The sequence below is a fragment of the Mauremys reevesii genome, linkage group 2 (genome assembly GCF_016161935.1).
Source record: "Mauremys reevesii isolate NIE-2019 linkage group 2, ASM1616193v1, whole genome shotgun sequence".
NCBI lineage: Eukaryota > Metazoa > Chordata > Testudines > Geoemydidae > Mauremys > Mauremys reevesii.
Genome location: NC_052624.1, coordinates 93,858,855 through 93,880,685, shown reverse-complemented (window position 1 = coordinate 93,880,685; position 21,831 = coordinate 93,858,855). Strand labels below are relative to the sequence as shown.

The window sequence follows — 21,831 nt, the reverse complement described above, 5'->3', positions numbered from 1 at the left end:
GCATGGTGCTAAAACAGCCTCCCTGGCCATTGTAGACAGGAACGAACCAGACTATAATCTGTTTTCCTGTCTGCCCTGGGCAGGGAAGCTGTGTGAGCACCCAGCTACGGAGAACTGCGTGTACACATTGTGCTGCAGCCGCGTAGTCAGGGTCTTCCTGTATGATTTCACTCTTAATCATCTGCAGTCTGGGTCAGGATTGATTTATTTTTTTAAATTCATTTTTATTTATTTTCTTTTAACACGCAGTTTATAGTTCATCATTCACAGCTGCAGACTCCTATATGCTTGAGTTAACCTGCTTTTAATAACTTTCCGTGCATGTGGTTCTTTTTGTTTGTTTGTGCCCGTGTCACAGCAGAGAAGATGGGAATACAGAAGATGTCACCAGGCACATGCAATCAAAAGACAAGCAGCATTCCAGAGCATCTGGAGTAAAGCATTTGACTGGATTGTTGAAAGTTAAATATGGACACTTTTAAAAAAAAAATATGTGTGGGTATGATTTTTAGCTGTGGTAGATGTATTGATGGCAGGGACGAAAGAAGTTACCGGGACAATGGCAGAATAGAAAGCACGTTGCAAGGGAAAGATAAATTGGTTTTTCACTGCAGAGAGTACATTTGAGGTAACGGAGGCAGGGATTTCTTTTGTCAGTTCCCTGGCAGAGCACAATTTGTCATTTTCTTGCGGAGACCACATTATTAAGTTTGTTAAGAAGCACTGCACGGATCCAGAGGTTATGAAAAAAGATGAGCTGTGGCATACCAAGAGCCAGCTGCATTATAAGAGGTGATCTTCTTTCCAAATAACATACTTTGTGGCCAAGATGTCTCATTGGGTTCTCTTCTCATGTGCTTGGAGCACAGACACTGACTATATTCAACTACTGTTACATTTAATGGCTTTTAAACAGCAATTTATACAAGAAAGGGAGGCAGTGTTGTCTAGTGGCCATAGTGTGACACTGAGATTTGGGACACAATAATTCTATTTGCAACTTTGCCCCCTGACTTGCTATGTGCCCCTGTACAACTCTTATTTTTTCAGTGCTTCAGTCTTCCAACGTGTAAAATGTACATAATAGTAATAAAAATGTACATATACTTCACGGCTCTACCCATGCAAAACAGCCATAACCAATGGCCAACTAAGATGCTATTATGGCTACTTTATGTGGCCAGTGCAGCACAAAGCAACCTTACTGTACTGGTGCATCTGACCTAATACAACTAATAATTCATGATTCAATCACTGGGTTATCATAGGGCCTAATTCATGTTTGCAAAGTGTTCAGAGATTTTTGGATTAGCAGTGTTTTATATATGTAGATTATTTATTATCATAGAAGTCAATTATTTTGGATGTGCAGAGTGTTCTGAGCACTGGACACATGCAATCAAATAGACTTACGAAAGTTTAGTATTCCAGAAGACAATCTTGCTGCAGTTTTCCTCTGATAGTAGTGTTGCAGTGATTGGGAAGAATGATACAGTGTTCCAGCTGAAATCAATCCAATCGCTGTTTAGCCAATACCTGCAGCAAATCTGGGCATATTAAAGATCTTCCAGTGCCAGTTGATTAAATCATTTCCAGCCACTTTTCTTCCAGCTCGGAGATAACAGCTCCTCTTCCAAGTATTTGGTGGGATGATTATTGCAGAACCACTAAAAACGATAAAGCTTGTTCCCACAAGGTGTTTGGGTTTACAATGAATGACAAGTGTATGAGATGCCCTGGATTCTTATTTCTTTACCAAGGTGGGAATCTTTTTCATCAGCAACAACAATCAAAAAGTGAAGCAATGTTCCACTTTCTGAGGTTTGTGGTGTTTTTAATATAGAGAAATGAGCTCTGAAAACTCAGGTTGAAGCTGGAGATGGAAGTGTAACGACTGAAGTACATTAATGAACATAAAATATAAAAGTGTCATGATTAACCTGAAAGTCACATTTTTTCCTCTGAATTTTGAACCTACAATAGTTACAAATAATACCTAATATTACTGTAACTGAAAGAACTTCGTAAATAGAAGAGAAAAAACTCCACATCTGCTTTTTTCAGTTTATTTACTTTGTGCGTTTGACAATATTTTGTGTGCAGACAGTTTTCTTGTTTCCCCTCTTAGTCAGTCACTTAGATTCCAATCCTGAAAAGACTTAACGCACATGGTTAACTTAATTCACTCTGAGTAGTCCCATTTAAAGTCAAGGCTGTGGGACTACTCGCAGTTCATGAAGTTAAGCATCTGCCCAGGTCTTTGCAGGATTGGGGATCTTAGTTATATTTCGCTCTTGATAAGAAGAGCCCTTGAAACAAAACGGGGAGCAGAAAAACTCATATACGCATTTTACATTTTTTTAATCTATTTAAATGTTCACAATTGTACAAAATTATGGGGAGGTCAAACAACTAGGGGTTGATAAGAAGAGCCCTTGAAACAAAACGGGGAGCAGAAAAACTCATATACGCATTTTACATTTTTTTAATCTATTTAAATGGTCACAATTGTACAAAATTATGGGGAGGTCAAACAACTAGGGGTTGATAAGAAGAGCCCTTGAAACAAAACGGGGAGCAGAAAAACTCATATACGCATTTTCAAAGGGAAATTAATGGGCCCTCTTGGAATTAGCCAAACAACTAGGGGTCAGTTAATAATTAATGACAGCAGACATTGAGATTCAAAAGTTAAAGCATTATAATATGTAATATATGAAATGTCCCAACATCACACATACAAATATTCAAAATAAATAGCCTTAAATCAAATTCTAATAATTTCTCAAGCAGCATTTGTCTTTCTTTGCCTGTCTGTAAATTTAGATTAATGATGGAAATATTTTTTGTCAGTTTGTATAGGTGCAGTGAAATTGACATTTACCAATAAAAAAAAATCCTTCCAAGCCTAATTATATTTTGAGTAAAGCTCTAAACTTGACTTAGTGTTCTATTGTAGAATTTTGTGAACAGATTTTTCTAATGATAAACCACTAAAATGTTACACATACTGAAAATGTGCACTGAATTGCATATTTTGTGTGCCACTATCTCATAATGCAGCTGCAGAGAGTGGAGCTTCATTTAGCCACTTGAGTTGATTCAAACCTTACACCATAACAAATAGTTTCTCAATTCATGAAAAGTTGAAGCCCATCTTTTCAAAAGCCCATGCTACAAGGTTTGGCAAGACTCTCACCATGCTTGAGCAAAATGGGATAGTAAATGGCATGGCCTGTGTGACTTACTACCAAAAGTTTAACTACCGAAAGTTTAACTTGCCAGATCCAAAAGTTTAACTTGCCAGATCCAAGTGATTCCTAACTGTAAAAGCCCTGTTCCAAAGATCAAGAAATTGATGGAAAGATTCCCATTGACTTCAGAGTGTGTTGGATCTGGCTGATGGTTCTTTCACTTTCTCTTGTTGAACTTTCTGATACTGACTCAGTATTACATAATACCTCTTGGTCTGCTAGAGTCATCTAACCTTCTGCTGCATCTATTAGTAGATCATTGGTAACTGTTAGATCTCTTTAGACCTTAATTAGTATTCTCTCTTTATCAAACATTCACATGTTGATATTTTTTCCCAGTTTCCTTTATTCATTTCTCTGGCTCTTTCAGTGGAGGCATAGGTTACAGACCTTTAAGAAACAGTGCAAGTCCCTTCTCCTCTTCTAGGAGTGTGAGATTTATTATTATTTGTGAGGATTGGTCCTTTTCACTGCCTCTGAAGATGTATTTGTAAGAAGGGGGTACACAATTTAAACATCTAAAAATGAGAAAGAAAAACCCATATTTTCTTGAAGAATCTCAGAGATGACATCTACAAAATTGTGTGGAGCTTAAAGTGTTTACCAGTGCTACATTTCTATTCTTATACAACTTACTTGCCTATATTCTAAATTTTGTTTGAAAGACCTCCTGATGCTCTCAAGCAGAGGTGGACCTTAAAGATATTTTTGCTAGTGGTATTGGAAAGGAAGATAGCTATTCAACAAAACAAGTTGAAATGTGAGTAAGTCCAACCAGTTTCAGCACTTAGCTATATGTTTACATCTCACTGAAGTCAATGGGACTGAATCATGTGCTCAAGGGTTTTGATGAATTGGGCCTAAGTCCCTGATTAGGCAGTTGAATCCATACAGATTGGTGCTTGTGCTCATGTGGAGCCCATTGACTTTAGCCAGACTATGCACAGATACAAGTCTCTGGCTGCACAGATCTGGCTGCAGGATTTGGGCCTGAGTTAATGAAGATCGTTTTAAAGCCTTGTGTGCTTGTAAGAAGGATATGCCTGGCATGGGCCGCCCTTGCCTTCATTTCACCCAAATCTTCCAAGATCCAGAATATTTTATGAATAATTTCTGAACTATGACATAAAGGGTAAAGTATCAGAGGGGTAGCCGTGTTAGTCTGGATCTGTAACAAGCGACAAAGAGTCCTGTGGCACCTTATAGACTAACAGAAGTATTGGAGCATAAGCTTTCATGGGTGAATACCCACTTCGTCAGACGCAAGGATAAAGTTTGTTAGAAGATGTTGTTGATTCATTATAGCATAATTCCTGGAATAGTTTTGTTTTATGCATTTTAAATAGAAAGCTCATAAATGTCATATTTTTAGAGCAATTGCCAGATCCTTTTATTAAGGGTCATTTTGGCTCCAGGGTTTGTAGGTAGCCAAGACCTCTGCTAACAGCAGCTACAGATTAGTTGTGACCAGATTCTACCATACAAAGAGCAGTACATTACTGTACATGTAGTCCATTCATTCCAACGGGACCACTCTTAGAATAATGTACTATTTAGCATAAATAAATGTGGCAGAATTTGGCCTGTGATGGTCTGGCAGTATCTCTGTAGAAACAGTTATTGCGTGAGGTCAGAATGACCAATAGGAATACACTATGTGTTACAGCTATGCAAACTTTCTACAGTATATTTCAATTTAAATACATGTCAACCAATTACATATTTATAGGGTTTCAAGTGCATTCTAAGTGGAACCTTGGATGATAGGTGCTCTTTCAAATATCTATTTGATGTGAGAGTATTTTCATATAAATATTCAAAGCTGTTCAAAGTAGAACACTTTTGGACCCACAAGCATGTAGAATTTACTACTTACCTCTGCGTCAAGAAATTATTCATACATAGTAGATTTTGAATTCCCTCAGTAAAACTGATTCCACTGGTTCTGCACATTATTCTCCCTGTCTTCCATTTAGCATGTTAGTTTGCTGACAGTAGAGTACACAGCACTTAGCAGCTGGTTTGTGGAACCATCAGTCAGGAAATTGTATGATAAATAGGAGGTAGCCAGGTTTAGTGGCACTTTATTCTGCTTCAGCAGTTTTAGCCTGACTTTGGAAAAGTCATCATGAGGTATTTTTCCAAGGGTTGCAACAGGAGATGGCTACAGTGCAGTAACTTATTACACATACGCTTGAGTTATGATGCTCACTAGCTGTATTGCTCATGTGTAAATAATAAACTGTGAGATGGATAATTATGGCAGATGCTAGATATTCAGGCCTGTTCTACTCATGCGGGGTTGACTTAGACAGTTCTCTGTGCAATGATGGAATACTTCTCTTTCCCAGACAAAAAAAAAAAACACAAACAAAATGCAACCAGGACACACAGAGAAACTTAATATTAAAGGATTCAGAAATGTATTCTTTGAGATGTTTGCCTCATTAAATGTCAGTACAAGATGACAGAGGTTAATGAAGGGAAGTATAACACAAACATACACATTAAATACTACTAACTTCACCTGTACAGTTAAGTTAGATCTGGGCTATAGCTAATTTAGTATTCAATATTCCAGTCCTAAAATAGAAAATTATAGAAGATCACATTTAACTTTAGGGCTAATCCTGTACATGGCTAAACTGTGTTTAAAGCGGTAAATAGGGGAACTGCTCTCCAGAGTGGAGTTTCAGCCTTGCTTGGCAGGCATCTTGCGCAGGCTTGTTCACCTTGTGCGAGGAGGGGTATAGTGCTATTTGACATGCATAAGGGGATCAGAATCCAGCCCCTTGGGATCCTGTCCCTTGTTTTCCTCAGAGTTGCTACTATGACAGAGACGGGGAGAGATGTGTTTGTTGAAGAGTGGCTAATATGTCTTGGAGGAAAATAATGTAGAGCAGGAGTAAGACCCCCCCCACACACACACTCATCTTACATTATTGCAGTTAATAGGTTAAGGGGTGGGGAGCACAGCACACAACAGGATCCCACACTGTGTAACCATCTCTCTGTCCTTCAGACATTTCCCGCTGGTTACAGGCTGTGTTGTGGCTTCTGGGGCTGGTGATCGATGCAAAATGCATTTCATGCATGGGAAGCAAGTATCTTCTGGTCCACCCCTAACCATATACTCCTGTGGGGTGTATAAATTCCTGGGATTGACCATGAGTCCTGTAGAAGTCAGCAGGGCTCAGCACAGGTGTAGAAGTGGATCAGATTGCAAGAGCGTAGGTATTTATGTCCAGTTTGTAGAATAGGGCTAGAATTAGGGCTCTCATGACTAGAGTTTCCCTGCTCACATTAGGAAGCCACAATCAGTTTTCAAACAGGATTGGGCCCCGAGTCAGTAAATGGCAGAAATGCACTGTTAGCAAGCATACTGGAGCTAACACTTAACAAATAGCTGGCACAGGAGCTGGACAGGAAATTTCAAATGTTTCAAAATTGTCATGAAAAATTGGAAATATTTCCTCAGAACTTGTGTGAATTCCCCATCTCTCCCCCGCTCCCCCATTACCTCTTACGCTTCTCCTTTTCTACCAACTGCAGCTGGTTGGAGAGTCTAAAACATTTCAAATTTTTGAGAAAAAACAGAGGCAAAATCCAATTCCTCACCCTTTTTTTGGATCATCAGATGGCTAGATGCAATTGTTTTCAGAGATAACATAATCTAAGACAGGGATTACATTTCGCTGAATTCAGAAGGAAGAAAATACACACAGAACTTACCCTAAGAGTCATAGCAAGACTGAAAAAGGCCTCTCTAGCTTAGTTGTCCTGACTGAGCATAAATAAGGATTTTCTCTTTTTAGAATCCTTTTTAGTAAAACCATGACACTACATAACATCCGTTCTCATCTGATTTTAGGATCACATAAACATATGGATTTAAGACAAAATAAAAATTAGTTAATAATTGGTCTGGATAGGTAGGTTTCACCCCCCAGGAGACAATGGGCTTTTCAGATGTTATGTTGCTGCTTGAACATTGTTTCTTCCATTCAGGAGTGTAATGATGCATTAAATATCTTCTATAAAATAACGTTCTTTACATTAGACAGTTGCAAAGGCATGGAAATGTTGATAGAGATCTTCAGCATATTAAAACTATAGCATCCAAAATGGCGGAGAGCTTTAATTAGAGAATTAGATGGAAAAATGAGGGCTAGATTTTTCTGGCCTGTACGCAACCTGTGTAGTGGCGGGTTGAGAACGAGACTGCGAGGAACTGTCCCCTCTTGTATAACCTATGTAAGGGCTTTCTGGAAGTAATAGGAATTGCAGTGGCAGCTTGAGAGTTGGCCTTCCCAGGGACAACTTGCGAGAAATAGGGTGGGGAGTAACCAAAGCCATTTCTCCCCACTGCTTTACATGCCTGCCAGCAGAGGTGACCAGCTGCATGTGAAGAATATGCTGCATCCTTTTCAAGGTTGAGGAAATGAATCCTCACGCCCTGAAGCACATACTTCCTGATGCTTCCCCTTGGTGCGCTGCAGCACAGTGTCTCCTCCAATGCAGCCTTTCCCAATCACGTTTTCCTTCTAACTTAATTGTAATTTCTCCAGATTGTACTTTGTACACCTGCTGTTTTAGTTGTACATTCCACTGTATCTTTTTTACTACACGCTATTTGTAGTCTATTTTTAGGTCTTTCTTTCAATAACATTTTTATTGTTAAAAAGAATCAGGCTTGCTTATGAAAGGTTCAATGATCCTTTTGATCTGACACCTCACATGTGTGCACTATAATTATTTATTAAAGGCTTCTTTATGTAATTTGCCATTTAAGGTATAAAAAGAGAATATTAAAATTAATAAATGAATATTCACGCTCATCTCTGCAAATTTTATGGGGCAAACTCTGTTCAGTTACACTGATATTGTATTGAGAAAGAAGAATTTGACCGTACATCATATTACAGTTGGCACATAATTTGAGATGTGTAATCAATATTAAAAAAATAGCTGCATGATATATTCATATTTGGAAACCTTATTTTTCAGATCCCCCTCACCTTTTTCCAGCATTCCACCCTCCTGTGCCAATTGATGCAAGACATCACGAGGGACGTTACCATTATGAACCATCTCCCATTCCTCCACTGCATGTGTAAGTATTATTTTCCACATTGTTATATTATGGAGCCTAGAACAAGAGACAAATATTGGAATCCTTATGGTACTTAAAACTCTGTGCCTGGAAAGCTTTGCAGCTCTAGCTGGAGAGCAAGATTTACGTTTGGAATGCATCGAGTTTATCTGTTCGTGGATTCACTGAAGCAGAACCAGGCTGGTGCCTTAGGAATGTCTTTTATAATAGGTAGCTGGCAAGTGTTACCTATATATTTTGCTGATGTTTATTCTGTGTGCTGTCATTCTATAAATACTAAATTAACAAGTACAGAGCCCTATGAAATACTGCTAAACAAAATGTGTACTTTCTCTGGATTAGGCTTGGGATTCTTCATAGCTAAAATTTCCTGTAACTTCAAAGCATTTTCCTAGTGACTGCCATGAAGCGTAATGAAATTTTGGGGGAATTTTCTTAGTCCCTGTTGTGTGCGTGCACAAGCAGTCAGTTGATTGATGGGAATGTCACCCAAACAAAATGGCAAATGTAATAGAGCACATGGTTTACACAAAGATAAAAGAAAAGAATGCCAGTGATAACGTGCATTAGAAAAAGAGGGGAGAGGAGGAACCCTGTGGAAATAAGCATTATCTTATTCTATATGTAGAGAGGAGTATCAGATTTTCAAAATAAAGCAATGATCTTTAGATGTAATGTCCAGAAAACTGCCATATACCATAAAAAATGGAGCCATAACGAGGGCTCACTCCTGTGCTAAAAGTCTTGATATATACATTTAATTATATCTAATAATCACCCCTCTTATTGAGAAAATAAAATAAGAAATGCACAAGTAATACTTTGAAGAATAATGCTAGTTGTTTAGATGGCAGATTGCATCTCCATGGCTATTAGTTACAGCTGTGTAATTACATATATACAGAAGAAAAATGAAGTTGTTTTAAAACAAGTCCTCCTCTGTGAGCAGAATTAATTGATATTAACAATCCTAACTACATGCCCAAGTACACACACAATATTTTACCAACAGTTTTTTTGGATTAGTCTCCTATTACTGAATTGTAATTTCAGAGCAAATTTGCCTGGAGGTAAGTAATAAATCTGTGTTGCAGTCTTCCTTGGGCATTAAAGGAAAAGTGGGTATTTATAGAATGAAAGAGAGAGTACAGAAACTTGTGATTTATTCCTTAGAGTTCCACTGATGCATCAGTAAGTATTTACACCGTAATCAACCATGCAATAAAATACATTAAAATAAAGATTTTGAGTTAAACCTGCTGTTCAAAAACAGGGACATTTTGAATTAAGGTGGAAGCATCATACAGATTCACCCCTTTCATTCTAGGTTTTCCAATGCATATGAAGCTAGATTCTAATGTAAGCTCTTTAGAGTACTTCACATGGTTTCTAAAATCAGCCTCTGGTTGGAGGTTTAAAGCATGATCCTGCTCTCTCTGAAGTCAAGGGAAATTATGTCATTGGCTTCAACAAGAGCAAGATTATCACCGTTACCATTATTTAATAATCCTTGGTATTTAAATAGCATCTCTCATTCCAAAGGATACCATATTGCTCTGCAAACTAATGTACAGATTCTGGACCTGTACTTTGCCTGGGCAGAGATTTCAAGAATGAGCCCTATTAGTAATCACTTTACTGTTGCTGAAATGCATTAGTCTCTTGGGTGGATCACAACAGTATTTATTACCAGTGCTCCACAACAGAGCAGAGGCAAATTTTAGGTAAGCATAATGTGGTTACTCAATTTGGAATATGAACAGGAGTTGGGGCTAAAAACCTATTGTGACAAAAGCGCCACAAGTTCTTTAAGAACCATAAATGGTCAATATCTTAGTTTAATGTTTCATCTGAAATACAACAACACACCCTCTTTATACCACGCTGGGTCAGTAGAGTCAGAACTGACTCAGAAGGAAGAGTGCCACTTATTGAATAACCAACACCAATTCTTCCTGCAGCACCTTGGACGTCTCCCATCATTGCATAGCTCATAAGAAATAATAGGATTTTAGCATGAGATCATGGACTGCAGGCAGTTGTTTGAGATACATGTTATAGTTTCAGCCTTAACTTTAAAATTAAAATTTCTTTGTTATTGTTTATTTATTTTTACATAAACTTAAGTAGATTCTTCCCTTCAGTTTGTTTATGCCATTGCTGAAATGATAGAGTATAACATACCCAGTATGAAATGGAGCCAATATGATTAGTGTAATTAAATGTAAATATGTAATTAGGCAATTGTACAAAGGAACCTTTCAGACTATAACAGCTTTTTCATAGGCATTTTCATAGGTTGTAGAGTTTTCAAAAATTCCCAGTACTGTATAAACATGATAGACACCAACAGTAATTCCATCTTTAGGAACATTGGATTTTGGCTTAGAAGGGATTAATCATTCTTTTGGAGACATTACTTGGATCGTTGTCGTGGCATCCTTTAAAAAAAACGGATTTAAAGTTATTTCAATTTCTGGGAGACTGTGGTTGGGGCAGAGGATAGGAGTCAGGGTTTGTTCACATCTCTGCCACTGACTCTCTGTGTGAATCACTCAACTTCTCTGCTTCATAGTTTCCCCAGATGTAAAACTGAGGTTAATGATGGTTTCCCAACTTTGCAAAGCTGGTTGAGATCTATACCTAAAGAATGTGGAGTCTTACTATAATGAGGTATCAATAGAACAAATAGAGGAGAAATAGAGAACATTTAAAAAAGGTCTTGCGCGCATGACGGCATCTGGGCCTAAAATATCTTTTTTGAGTGACAGGCAAACCAAAAAAACAGTCAATATCAGTAAACTTTTAGGGTGTAAAGGATTCTTGCATAGTTCCACCATTAAAGATATATACATGAGATATTAGGTTGGTTTTTTTTTAATTGCTCAAGGGCAGAAATCTTGTATCCCAAATTTCACCCTGGAGCAAAATTTTATAACTGAGTTATAAACCCCTAAAATAGGGGTTTATGTTTATGATGGAATTGCTGACAGATTCATATGTATAATAGGACTAACAGGCACTGCTATAATTATGCTACCGTATCCTATCATTAAAGATTCCATTGAAAGAGGTTTATAAATTGCTCTTCTTCTTAGATAAACCACCCTACATTAAGGCATCAACGATATGGTGCAGAATTAAATTAAAATCTCATAAAATGAAATATGTTCTGTATTAGCTGTTTGACACTTAATTTGCCTCTGAATGAGGAGAGGAAATCACAAATTAACCTGCCTTTGTTTTTCCAACCATGGCTTATTAGGTGTTAGAACAACTGCAATTACAGCCCAGTAATAACCCCCCAACCCTTATGAATATGTACTGAAATGTGTCACTTTGTGTTACTGAAACCTGTTTGTTAGAACTGCTTCAGTTTTCCTAGAATTTCTTCAGTTTGTAGCTTAGCAGGAAGAAGCGTAACACACTTTCCCTCAACAGTAGCACATCAACAGTGTTAGTAGAAACTACGTGTCTCACTTTTCAAATTCAAAGCATGAATCTAGATAACTTCTATTAAAATATAATGCAGTTTATTATTTGCTGTTGAAGTAACAAGTTAAATTATCTTGTAACTTGAGCATTGGAAAATTAAAACAGACCAAAAGAAAACAGGGATTCTGTGATTTTTTCCGTTTGTTTGGCTCTTTCCTCCATTTATTAACTGGGTTTCTACAGTGACAAATCACTCTTTGATTAAGTGTGGTTTCTAGCCTTTTTCATTTACTAAAACGTCCTTCTATAATTCCACCTTCTCCCGCCAGTCACCAGCCAATTAATGGATGGCCATGTCCTTAATACATTTGAAACCATGCTAGAAACAACAGTTATTTAAACATAATGTGTCAGTATCAGCATGCTACCCTGACCCTTGTGGAAGGGAATTATTTTTTCTGAGAACCAAATTGTAATCATGCAATAAATTAGTTTTGGTGGTAGTCAGACTGGCTGACATTGTTTTCAGTATAACAACAACAACAACAACAACAACAACAACAAATTGCCAACACTGGTCAGGGGAACTATGGTAGAGTCTTGTTGTCAAAGATAAAGTGAATGTAAAGTACTGTAATTTTCAGCTGGGGAGCCTTTCTCTTCCTGTGCAGGATGAGGGTGTCTTTTATTTTAAAAGGAACCCAGTGTTGTTTAATGCAGGGTAGAAAATTCCCTAGAGGACCGGTAGAATTTTAAGGCACTGGAACTTTACACTCTTTTCTGTCTTCATATGTACTAAGCTACCAGTTTAGACTTCACCTCTTATCAGTGTATAATCTACATAGCTTCCTTACACATCAACTCTGGATTTGGGCCACTGAGTCTGTGTAAGGGAGTGAGTCTAGGTTAGACTAAGGGAATACCTACAATGTTGTAAATTGTGTGCTGAGGGGTCAGAAAGGAGTGTCACAAGACACGCAACCAAAAGGAGGCAAGGTGCAAGTTAGTGTCATCATCTTCCAACTCCTCAACACACAAGTGACACCAAAACTTAGACTCCCAACCCTTATTCTAAATTACACATTGGTAAATGGGTGTTAATCTATTAGTATCTGAGTTAACAAAGTCTAAGGCTCTGATCCTGCAAACATGTACACACATGCTCAAATTTGTGGGGGTAAGTAGATTCACTGACTTCTGTGGGACTACTCATGTGCTCCAAGTTAAGCATTTGTGTGAATGTTACAGGACTGGGACCAAGTTCAAATCAGAGAGCCTGATTCTCTGGTACCTTGCATAGTCATTTACATCTGAACAAAGGGAGCATAAAATGCAACCAAATCAGCATGGTGTCATTTTAAGCCTAATAACTACACTAGATGGAAGGCAGAAGAAAGTTAGGCCCAGATGCTCTAACAGTTCAGAGCAGTTTCTCAGCCTTTTTGATACCAGGAACCGGCCTGCTGCCTTCCTAAACTGTGTCAGGGAGATCTCAGGGACCGGCACCAGTTCACAGACTGGTCATTGAGAAACATTTGAACATATACAAGTCTTACACATTGTCTCTGAATTTGGTTCATTTAATTCAATGGCAGTTTTACATTTGCGGGGCTTGGAGGATTGGGCTCAGAATATATATTCTGTAAAGCAAGAATCTCTTGCCATACCAGGGTGAAAAGAAATCTGGGTTTTCTCTGTCTTTTTCTCTACTACTTTAATTTTTCCTTTATACTTGAGTTCCCAAGCTCCTTTCCCCTGTAGTAGTTACAATGTCTAGTGTCTTACCTTTAGACCAGTGCCTTGGCAAGTGGCTTCTCAGCTTGGTGCAGTGATAATTGACCCTTCCGCAGCAAGAATGGAAATCACACCAGTCTAGCCAATGTTGCTAGTGGGACAAGATTTAAGTGCTCTGTGGCTTGGGATGGATTTCCTGGGACAGCCAAGGGCCATTGAGGAATGAAGGCTGAGTGGCACATGGGCCTTTGAGGAAAGCTAATGAACGTCGGTATCTGGGACATTCAGAGCCATCCACGGAAATATTTAGCTGTAAGCAGGCACAATGCTTTTGTTGTAGAGGAGGCAGCTAAAGAAGCCTGTTTCTGGAAGTGAGGAGGCACTGTGTCTAGTCATCATCAGAAGCCAGTAATCATGAACAGCTGGTAGAAGAAGCTGCTGGGAGGGAAGATATAGGTGGGGTGGTGCCAAGAGAAGGCAGAGGAGATGGGAAAGGGAAGCTTGGAGCAAGAACATCAGAACGGCCATACTGGGTCCGACCAATGGTCCATCTAGCCCAGTATCCTGTCTTCTGACAATGGCCAGAGCTTGATGTTTCAGAGGGAATAAACAGAACAGAACAATTTTGAGTGATCCATTCCTTGATGCCCAGTCCTAGCTTCTAGCAATCAGTGGTTTAGGGACACCCAGAGCACAGAGTTGTGTCCCTTTCTGTCTTGGCCATTAGCCATTGATGGACCTATCCTCCATGAACTTATCTAATTATTTTTTGAATAGTTATACCTTTGGGCTTCACAACATCCCCTGGTAATGTATTCCACAGGTTGACTGTGTTGGGTGAAGAAGAACTCCCTTATGTTTGTTTTAAATCTGTTGTCTATTATTTTTTTCAGTTGACCCCATGTTCTTGTGTTATGTGAAGGGGTAAATATCATATCCCCCGCAAGTCATCTCTTTTCTAAGATATACAGTCCCAGTCCTCATATAGGGATTAAGGGATTTCCATACCTTAATTATTTTCCTTGCCCTTTTCTGAACGTTTTCAAATTCTAAGATGTCTTTTTTGAGTTGGGGCAACCAGAACTGCACACAGTATTCAAGGTGTGGTCATTCCATGGATTCATATAGTGGCATTGTGATATTTTCTGTTTTATTATCTACCCCTTTCCTAATGGTTCCTAACATTCTGTTAGCTATTTTTGACTGCCGCTGCACACTGAGAAGATGCTTTGAGAGAACTATCCACAATGACTCCAAGATTTCTTTCTAGAGTGATGACAGCTAATTTAGACCCCATCATTTTGTATGTATAGTTGGGATTATGTTTTCCAGTGTACATTACTTTGTATTATCAACATTAAATGTCATCTTCCATTTTGTCATCTAGTCCAGTTTAGAAAGATCCCTTTGTAACTCTTCACAGTCATCTTTTGACTTAACTATTTTGAGTAATTTTGTATTATCTGAAAATGTGCCACCTCACTCTTTCCTGCCTTTTCCAGATCATTTATGAATATGTTGAACAGCACTGGTCCCAGTACAGATCCTTTTGGGGCCCTGCTATGTACCTCTCTCCATTGTGAAAACTGTCCAATTATTCCTATACTTTGTTTCCTGTCTTGTAACAAGTTACTGATGCATGAGAAGATCTTTCCTCTTATCCCATGGCAGCTTACTTTGCTTAAGAGCCTTTGGTAAGGGACCTTGTTAAAGGCTTTCTGAAAGTCCAAGTACAATATATTGACTCGATCACCCTTGTCCACATGTTTGTTGACTCAAAGAATTATAATAGATTGGTGGGGCATGATTTCCCTTTACAAAAGCCATGTTGACTTTTTCCCTTTTGTGCCTGATAATTTTGTTCTTTATTATAGTTTCAACCAATTTGCCTGGTATTAAAGTTAGGCTCACTAACTGTCATTTCCAAGATCACCTCTGGAGCCTTTTTTTTAAACCAGCTTTACATATCTCCAGTCATCTGGTACAGAGGCTGATTTAAGTGATAGGTTACATATCACAGATAATAGTTCTGCAATTTCATATTTGAGTTCCTTCAGAACTCTTGGGTCCATCTGGTCCAGGTCACTTATTACTGTTTAATTTACCAGTTTGTTCCAAAACATCTTCTAATGACACCTCCAATCTGGGAGAGTTCCTCAGATTTGTCACCTAAAAAGAATGGCTTGATTGTGGGGAGCTCCACCTTATCCTCTGCAATGCAGACCAAAGCAAAGAATTCATATAGTTCCTCCTCAACGCCTTGTCTTTCTCAAGTGCTCCTTTAGCACTTCAGTCATCCAGTGGTCTCACTGATAGTTTGGAAGGCTTCCTGGTGATGTACTCACAAAAAACTAATGGCATTTTTTTTTTATCTTTAGCTAGTTGCTCTTCAAAAAATCAGTGTTGCATTAGTTACCCTCCAGTCATCTGGTACAGAGGCTGATTTAAGTCATAGGTTAGGAGACAAGGTGAGAAGAGAATGTGGGCTGCCTTGGAGAGGAAGGAAGCAGAAACCAGACAAAGTTTGTTGGATAGAAAGGCTAATGTGTAAGTATCACTCATACACCATTTTGTTGATTAACGGAACAGCAAATCAGTCGTCATTTGATGTCAGTTGCCTGGCAACTGTGATGTAGAGTAAAAAGGTCTGCATCCTACACCTGGGGACTCAGTAGATAGTTTTTTCCAGTTCCTGGACTTTTACAAACCAGGGGAGAGGAAGCCTGAGTCTAGACTGGAGTTGTGGTCTCCTGCTTAAGTATGTAGTGTTGCATCATTTGGAATAGTGACTAAATGTTTTGTTTAGCAGAAGTTACTTGTTTAGTAATATGGACCTCGAGAATTACAAATCATAAATCCTCATTTGCCAACACACCTGCAAAACAGGTTTAAAAGTAGGCCATGTCTTTAAAAAGTAGCTGAGAATTTGGAAAAGCAAACTATTCTGTCTGTGTATGATAGCATGTATTTTCTGGAGAGAAGGTTTCTAGGGGTTTTGGCTTCCCGTTTTCTTGATTATGAGAGACAGTTGCAGAATTAAAATATATTATTTTAGTGCCCACATTCAAGATACTGCTCCCCCTGCCATGAAGTAGATAAGTACTTTTAAATATCACTATTTAAAACAGTTTCTGCATACTTACTTCTGTAGTCAGCTTTTAACCCTCTCACAGATATGCCCTGGCTGGACTGGATGGCATGTATATGGAAACCATTGAAAAAGGACAGACTTATTTAAAAGTTTGATTATTTTAGGAAACACATTTTATATTAAATGGGGTTTTGAGGCCAAATGCATTCTAATGTAAGTGGGTACAACTGCACTGAAGTCAGTAGAGTTATCCATGATTGGACCAGACTAAATTTGGTTCTCAGTGTTCATTTGCCTGTGCTGCTGATTTCTCATTCTTGCTTCTCTGCTCCTGCTATCGATCAGCCTTTGTTTGTGACATCATAATTTTCTCCACAGCGGTTGATTGTGATGTCAGAGGATTATGACTTTAGAAGGGAATAAAGAACAGGAGCAGGTGAACTTAAAAAAACAAAGGCTCTCTGTTCCTCTGCTGCAACTACAATGACTTCGGTGGGGGTAAAGGGGATATACACCAAGGGAACCAAGAGAATTTGGCTCAAACTTTCAATACATATGTAGTTTTTAAAAATAGAAATTACCCCACTAAAAAAAAATCTTGAAAATAAACATAAAGTGGAAAAATTTTCAGTTTGGATTTTTTTTTTTATTTCCCCTCCTTAGTCTCCCTTATCTCCCTCCCACTTTTTCTTTTGCTCTCCTTTTCCAGTGGCATTTTTATTTAAAAATGAAAAGGTTTATTTGAAAAAATGCCATTGTTTTCAAGATTAAAAATTCAACCAGCTGTAGTAGAAACTTTCTAGGGCCTGTCCATTGGCCTAAAATGCCATGTGGATTTGTTTTTACTTCCTTTCTCCCACATGTTGGGCTGGAAATGCTAATGATATAGCAATCACCGCCCTTGGAGGGAGGTGGGGTGCATTGAACTGTGACATATTTGCTGTGTAGAGGAGCAGCACTGATGGACTCTGCAGTGACAATGAGTTTGTACCAGTGATTTCAGGGGATGTAAAGTGGGGAAAATAAGGGAAAACCCTTCCACATCAGTAAGGAATCATAGGATATGACCTTTCCCTGCAAACCATCTCTGGACTAAACCCAAGAGTAGCTGGGCACAGACCCTCACTTTGATTCATAAATGGAATGGATTTAATAACACAAGATGTCAATATGAATTAACTTTTACAATGGGAACTCTTTTTATGTTCATCAATATCTGTTATGAAGATGACAACTTAGAATCTTACTATTGGGCATCAATGTCACTTGGCTGCCTTATCCGAGCAGGGCAGTTAGTTACAATATCTATGTAAATTCTCAGGCTTCACCTGAGGCACAGTGGAAACAAAATAAGTGGCAATTGAAATGGTAGCTCATATATCCCATACACAACATTGTTCTGCAGAAATGAAGAAATAGCATTGTGTGCTTTCATACGCATGTGTGTGATTTATCTTTCAATAATAAGACAGAGATCTTTGTCTCTGCATAACATAGACTTGAATTTGAGTTACTCCAGATTTACATGGGTATAATGACATCATTTGACCAGATTCTGACTGTAAAAAGCTGGAAATATGAAAAGAAAGCATAAGTAAAGAAAGTATTCACACAAAAGATGATTCATTACTTTTATGTAACATATTATAGCTTAGATATATAAATAGATTGGAATAACCACATTGCTATATTTATGCTGTTTGAAATATCTAAAATCTCATTCTGTTATCAGCTAAAAAGAATGCAGTCTTTAAATATAGTGCACATTCGGAGTCTCTGAGCCTGTGGCTTCTTGGACAAAATTCCTGTGTTCTTTGTGCTGTAGTCAGCAGTATTAGTCGAGTGAGCAGATATTAACTGTGGTATTCACATTCAGTGAACCGGAAGCAAGCCAACTCTATAGAGGCTGCCGTCAAACCTGTTGCAGTGGCCTGTGAGGTACTGGACTGTGACAGACCTTTTCTTTCTTTCTTTCTTTCTTTCTTTCTTTCTTTCTTTCTTTCTTTCTTTCTTTCTTTCTTTCTTTCTTTCTTTTTAGTACAATGGTTCCACTCGTGTTAAGTCTTGCTTCAAAGAGAACTGAAATTTACAGTCTTAGCACAATTTTTTAAAAAAATAAATAAAGTTATGTTGTGAATTGAAAGTTCATCCCCAAATTAAGGTAGTATAAACTGCTGGAAATGAAAGCTATGTGTTTATCATGTAAAACAAAGAACATCTTCCACTACCACATTCTAACTCTAACACAATCCTCCCCCACTTAGAGTAGTCCACCTTCCCTCTCCCCCATCCCCAAAACAAAGACATGTCATTTCCTGTAATTTTGGAGCACGAATTGAGTTCAATTCAGAACTTTCCTCAAGGGAGACAAAACAAAAATCTAAGCGAGGGCCTGTCTGTTTCTCTCCCTGTGTGTGTGTGTGTGTGTGTGTGTGTGTCTGTCTGTGTAACTATTGAAAGCAGGCTTCTGGATTTCTCTAAATTTCTCAAGCCTAAGTGCTAACTAGATAGTCCTTGCACATTCTGTGGTCTAAGTGAACCTACTGTACTATATCAAAGCAGCAATACAAATTTAGGCCTCAATTCTGCCCTCATATGTCCATTGAAGTCCAATAGGAGTTATACCCATGTACCTGAGGGCAGAACTGAGCCCTGAGTTGTTGCTTGGTGATATTGATTAAAAGATAAAACGGTTTAAAGAAAAATGGTGTGCTGTTTAAGTTTATGTCCTTAGGATACTTTATATGCCAAAAGGAGTTAGCACCTTATTTTGCAAGGTGCTGAGTTCATTCTTCAAGGGGCTGAGCACCCTTAACTTCCTGTTAAAGTCCACAGAAGGTTGTTTCTCAACCTCCTGCCAGATTAAGTCCTTAGAGACTGATCCTGCAATGAATTATGACTGCACTTATAATTACTCCTGCATGGTATTTCATTGAAGTTAGTGACTTTACTGGGACTCCACAAGGAAATGACTATACACAGCACTGAAATTCATTGCAGACCGAAGCCCGAGGATTGTATCCTTCTCAAGTCAGGGACCTCTATTTTATGTTATTTTTTGTTTTGTTTTGTTTTTGTTTTTTTGGTAAAGTGTTGTGTACACTTGTGACACTGTAGAAAATAATGAGTGATAATTTCAAACTGGGAACGAAGTCTAAATATAGCTGATTTAAATGGCAACCGTTTGAAATGTGTGCATCATAGACTCTTTCATCTTTACATCGCCAGTTCAAATCCAGCCTACCTTCCCATGTATGGTTGCCATGGCTTTTTGTTGGCCTATATACATGAATTTGATGGCTGAAATTCAGCCCATATTGTGGAGTTACCAAGACAAATAGCTCTATTTGACAACCTTCTAGACACTTTTGGCAGAGGGGGCAAGGACTCAATGGCCACTGAGAATCAACTACTCTCTACCTCTGGAGCCAATCCCTTCAGATTGTGATCTACACACATCATCAAGACAACATGAGGAAGTTTGCAGTGCTGATAGCCATCCTGTACTGTGATACCTGGTCTGTGGAGATTTTGTTTGTATAATTTAGCTTCCAGTTTTTAAAAATGTAACCCATAACATCCATTTACCTTGTACAAGGACTTGTTATTTATAGATTTTTCTCCCTATGCGTGCATACATTTGTGTGCAAGAATCATTCCTAGGTCTGTAGATTTACTTGCCAAAAGGTATATATTAGAGGCGTTATCCAAGAACAACCTGTTGGAGCTCAAGTTATGAAGACACACTGGTTTGGAGTAGCACCACAATTGTTTCTTCTTCTGGCCATGGCGTTTCAGTTGTCCACATATGTTCAGCACCTAGCCAGAAGTGACTTTCAGTGCTGATTTTGTAGCAACATAATGTTTCCGTGTGCCTGCGAGTTAAAGTAGCAGGAGAAACTGAGAAAGTTCTGAAACAAACATAAGAACTTGGGATAGTAGCAAAAAGAATGGAGCAATGGCTATTTGCATAAGTGTTTTTTGTTTCAAGTTAACCTTAATATAGTTCATCTTTAACATAGGCTGTGTTTGACACAGTTGGTACTAGCAGCATCCTGGTGCTTGTCACATCTGCTTCTTTGCTTACCTGAAACCACTGAGTGCTGTTGGAGGATGGAAGATATTAGCCTACAGATCCCCCAAAAGGCTCTGCTCTTGGAGCAACAAAACCACCCAGCCCTGAAGCAGCTCTGATTCCACAAGGTCACTCCCAGCACTGGAGGTGTGGGTGTACAGATGTACCACAATACCCACATACTAGCCTCTGCTATACAGGCAACCTGCTTAAATGGAGTGGTTGGTAGAAGCACACCAACTCCCCTCCCCATCCCCAATGGCTCCTACTCCCAGAACTTATTTTCCTGAATTGGCCCCTGCTTTGGGGCTTGTTAAGAGCATAGTTTATGTACATATACATACATATATTTAAAACTGTATGGCATTTAGTGAGGTACTGTCTGAACACTTGGGACCTTCTGATGTTTAGCACAGTTGCTAATCCCTGCATAACAGTGAATATTAGTTTTGGGCTGTCCACCAGTGCAGAGATGAAGAGCATCTCTCTAGTACTGGACTAGCAACCATGATTATTGCTCAGAGCTGGCATCACCATTCCTACCAGGACTTTTTGTAAAATGTTTTCTTTGCAGCCACAGAATTTTAGTGGCAAATTTAAGATCAACAATATTCACATTTCCATAATTGAATTTGACTTTTGAAATTTAGTGACACTCTTTTTTTTAATCTCTCAAACTCACTTTCTAACGTGTAAATTAGTAATGAAGCAAAAATCCGACAGGGCCGGTGTTTAGTATTGTGAACATGACTTATTTTAGGTGTTATAAATGAAAGGATTTTTTTTTTAATTTGAAAAAAAAATGGTACTCAGCATCACAAAGCAGACATTGAAGACCATGTTCATTTAAGGGTAATATGAGAGTCTTTCCAGGCAGATAGCCAGAATAAAGAATGCCTTCTGTGCTACCTTCATGGAAATAGGTAAGGGAAGAAGAGAAGCTCAAACTTGTTGAACTAGTAAAAATCATGGCACTCTCTTAAATGCATCTGGTTTATAAAAATCAACAGCAATATATGAATGGGGAGGAGGATACTGTATTAAAAGGTTTTTTAAAAGGCCAAGTTCCATGGAGGTTTTGAAAAGACATAAAAAAAAGTGAAATTATTGAGTGGGGCGTGGTGATACC

The 21,831-nt window shown here is 38.4% G+C and overlaps 1 protein-coding gene across 2 annotated transcripts in view; it reads left to right on the top strand.

Annotated features, from left to right (window-relative positions):
* GLI3 (GLI family zinc finger 3) overlaps positions 1–21,831 on the top strand; it is a 256,152-nt gene that overhangs the window by 128,715 nt on the left and 105,606 nt on the right. For both annotated transcript variants that reach the window (XM_039526928.1, XM_039526927.1), the window contains exon 4: positions 8,262–8,367. In XM_039526928.1, coding sequence (XP_039382862.1) covers positions 8,262–8,367 — 106 coding nt within the window. The remainder of the gene's footprint in view (positions 1–8,261; positions 8,368–21,831) is intronic.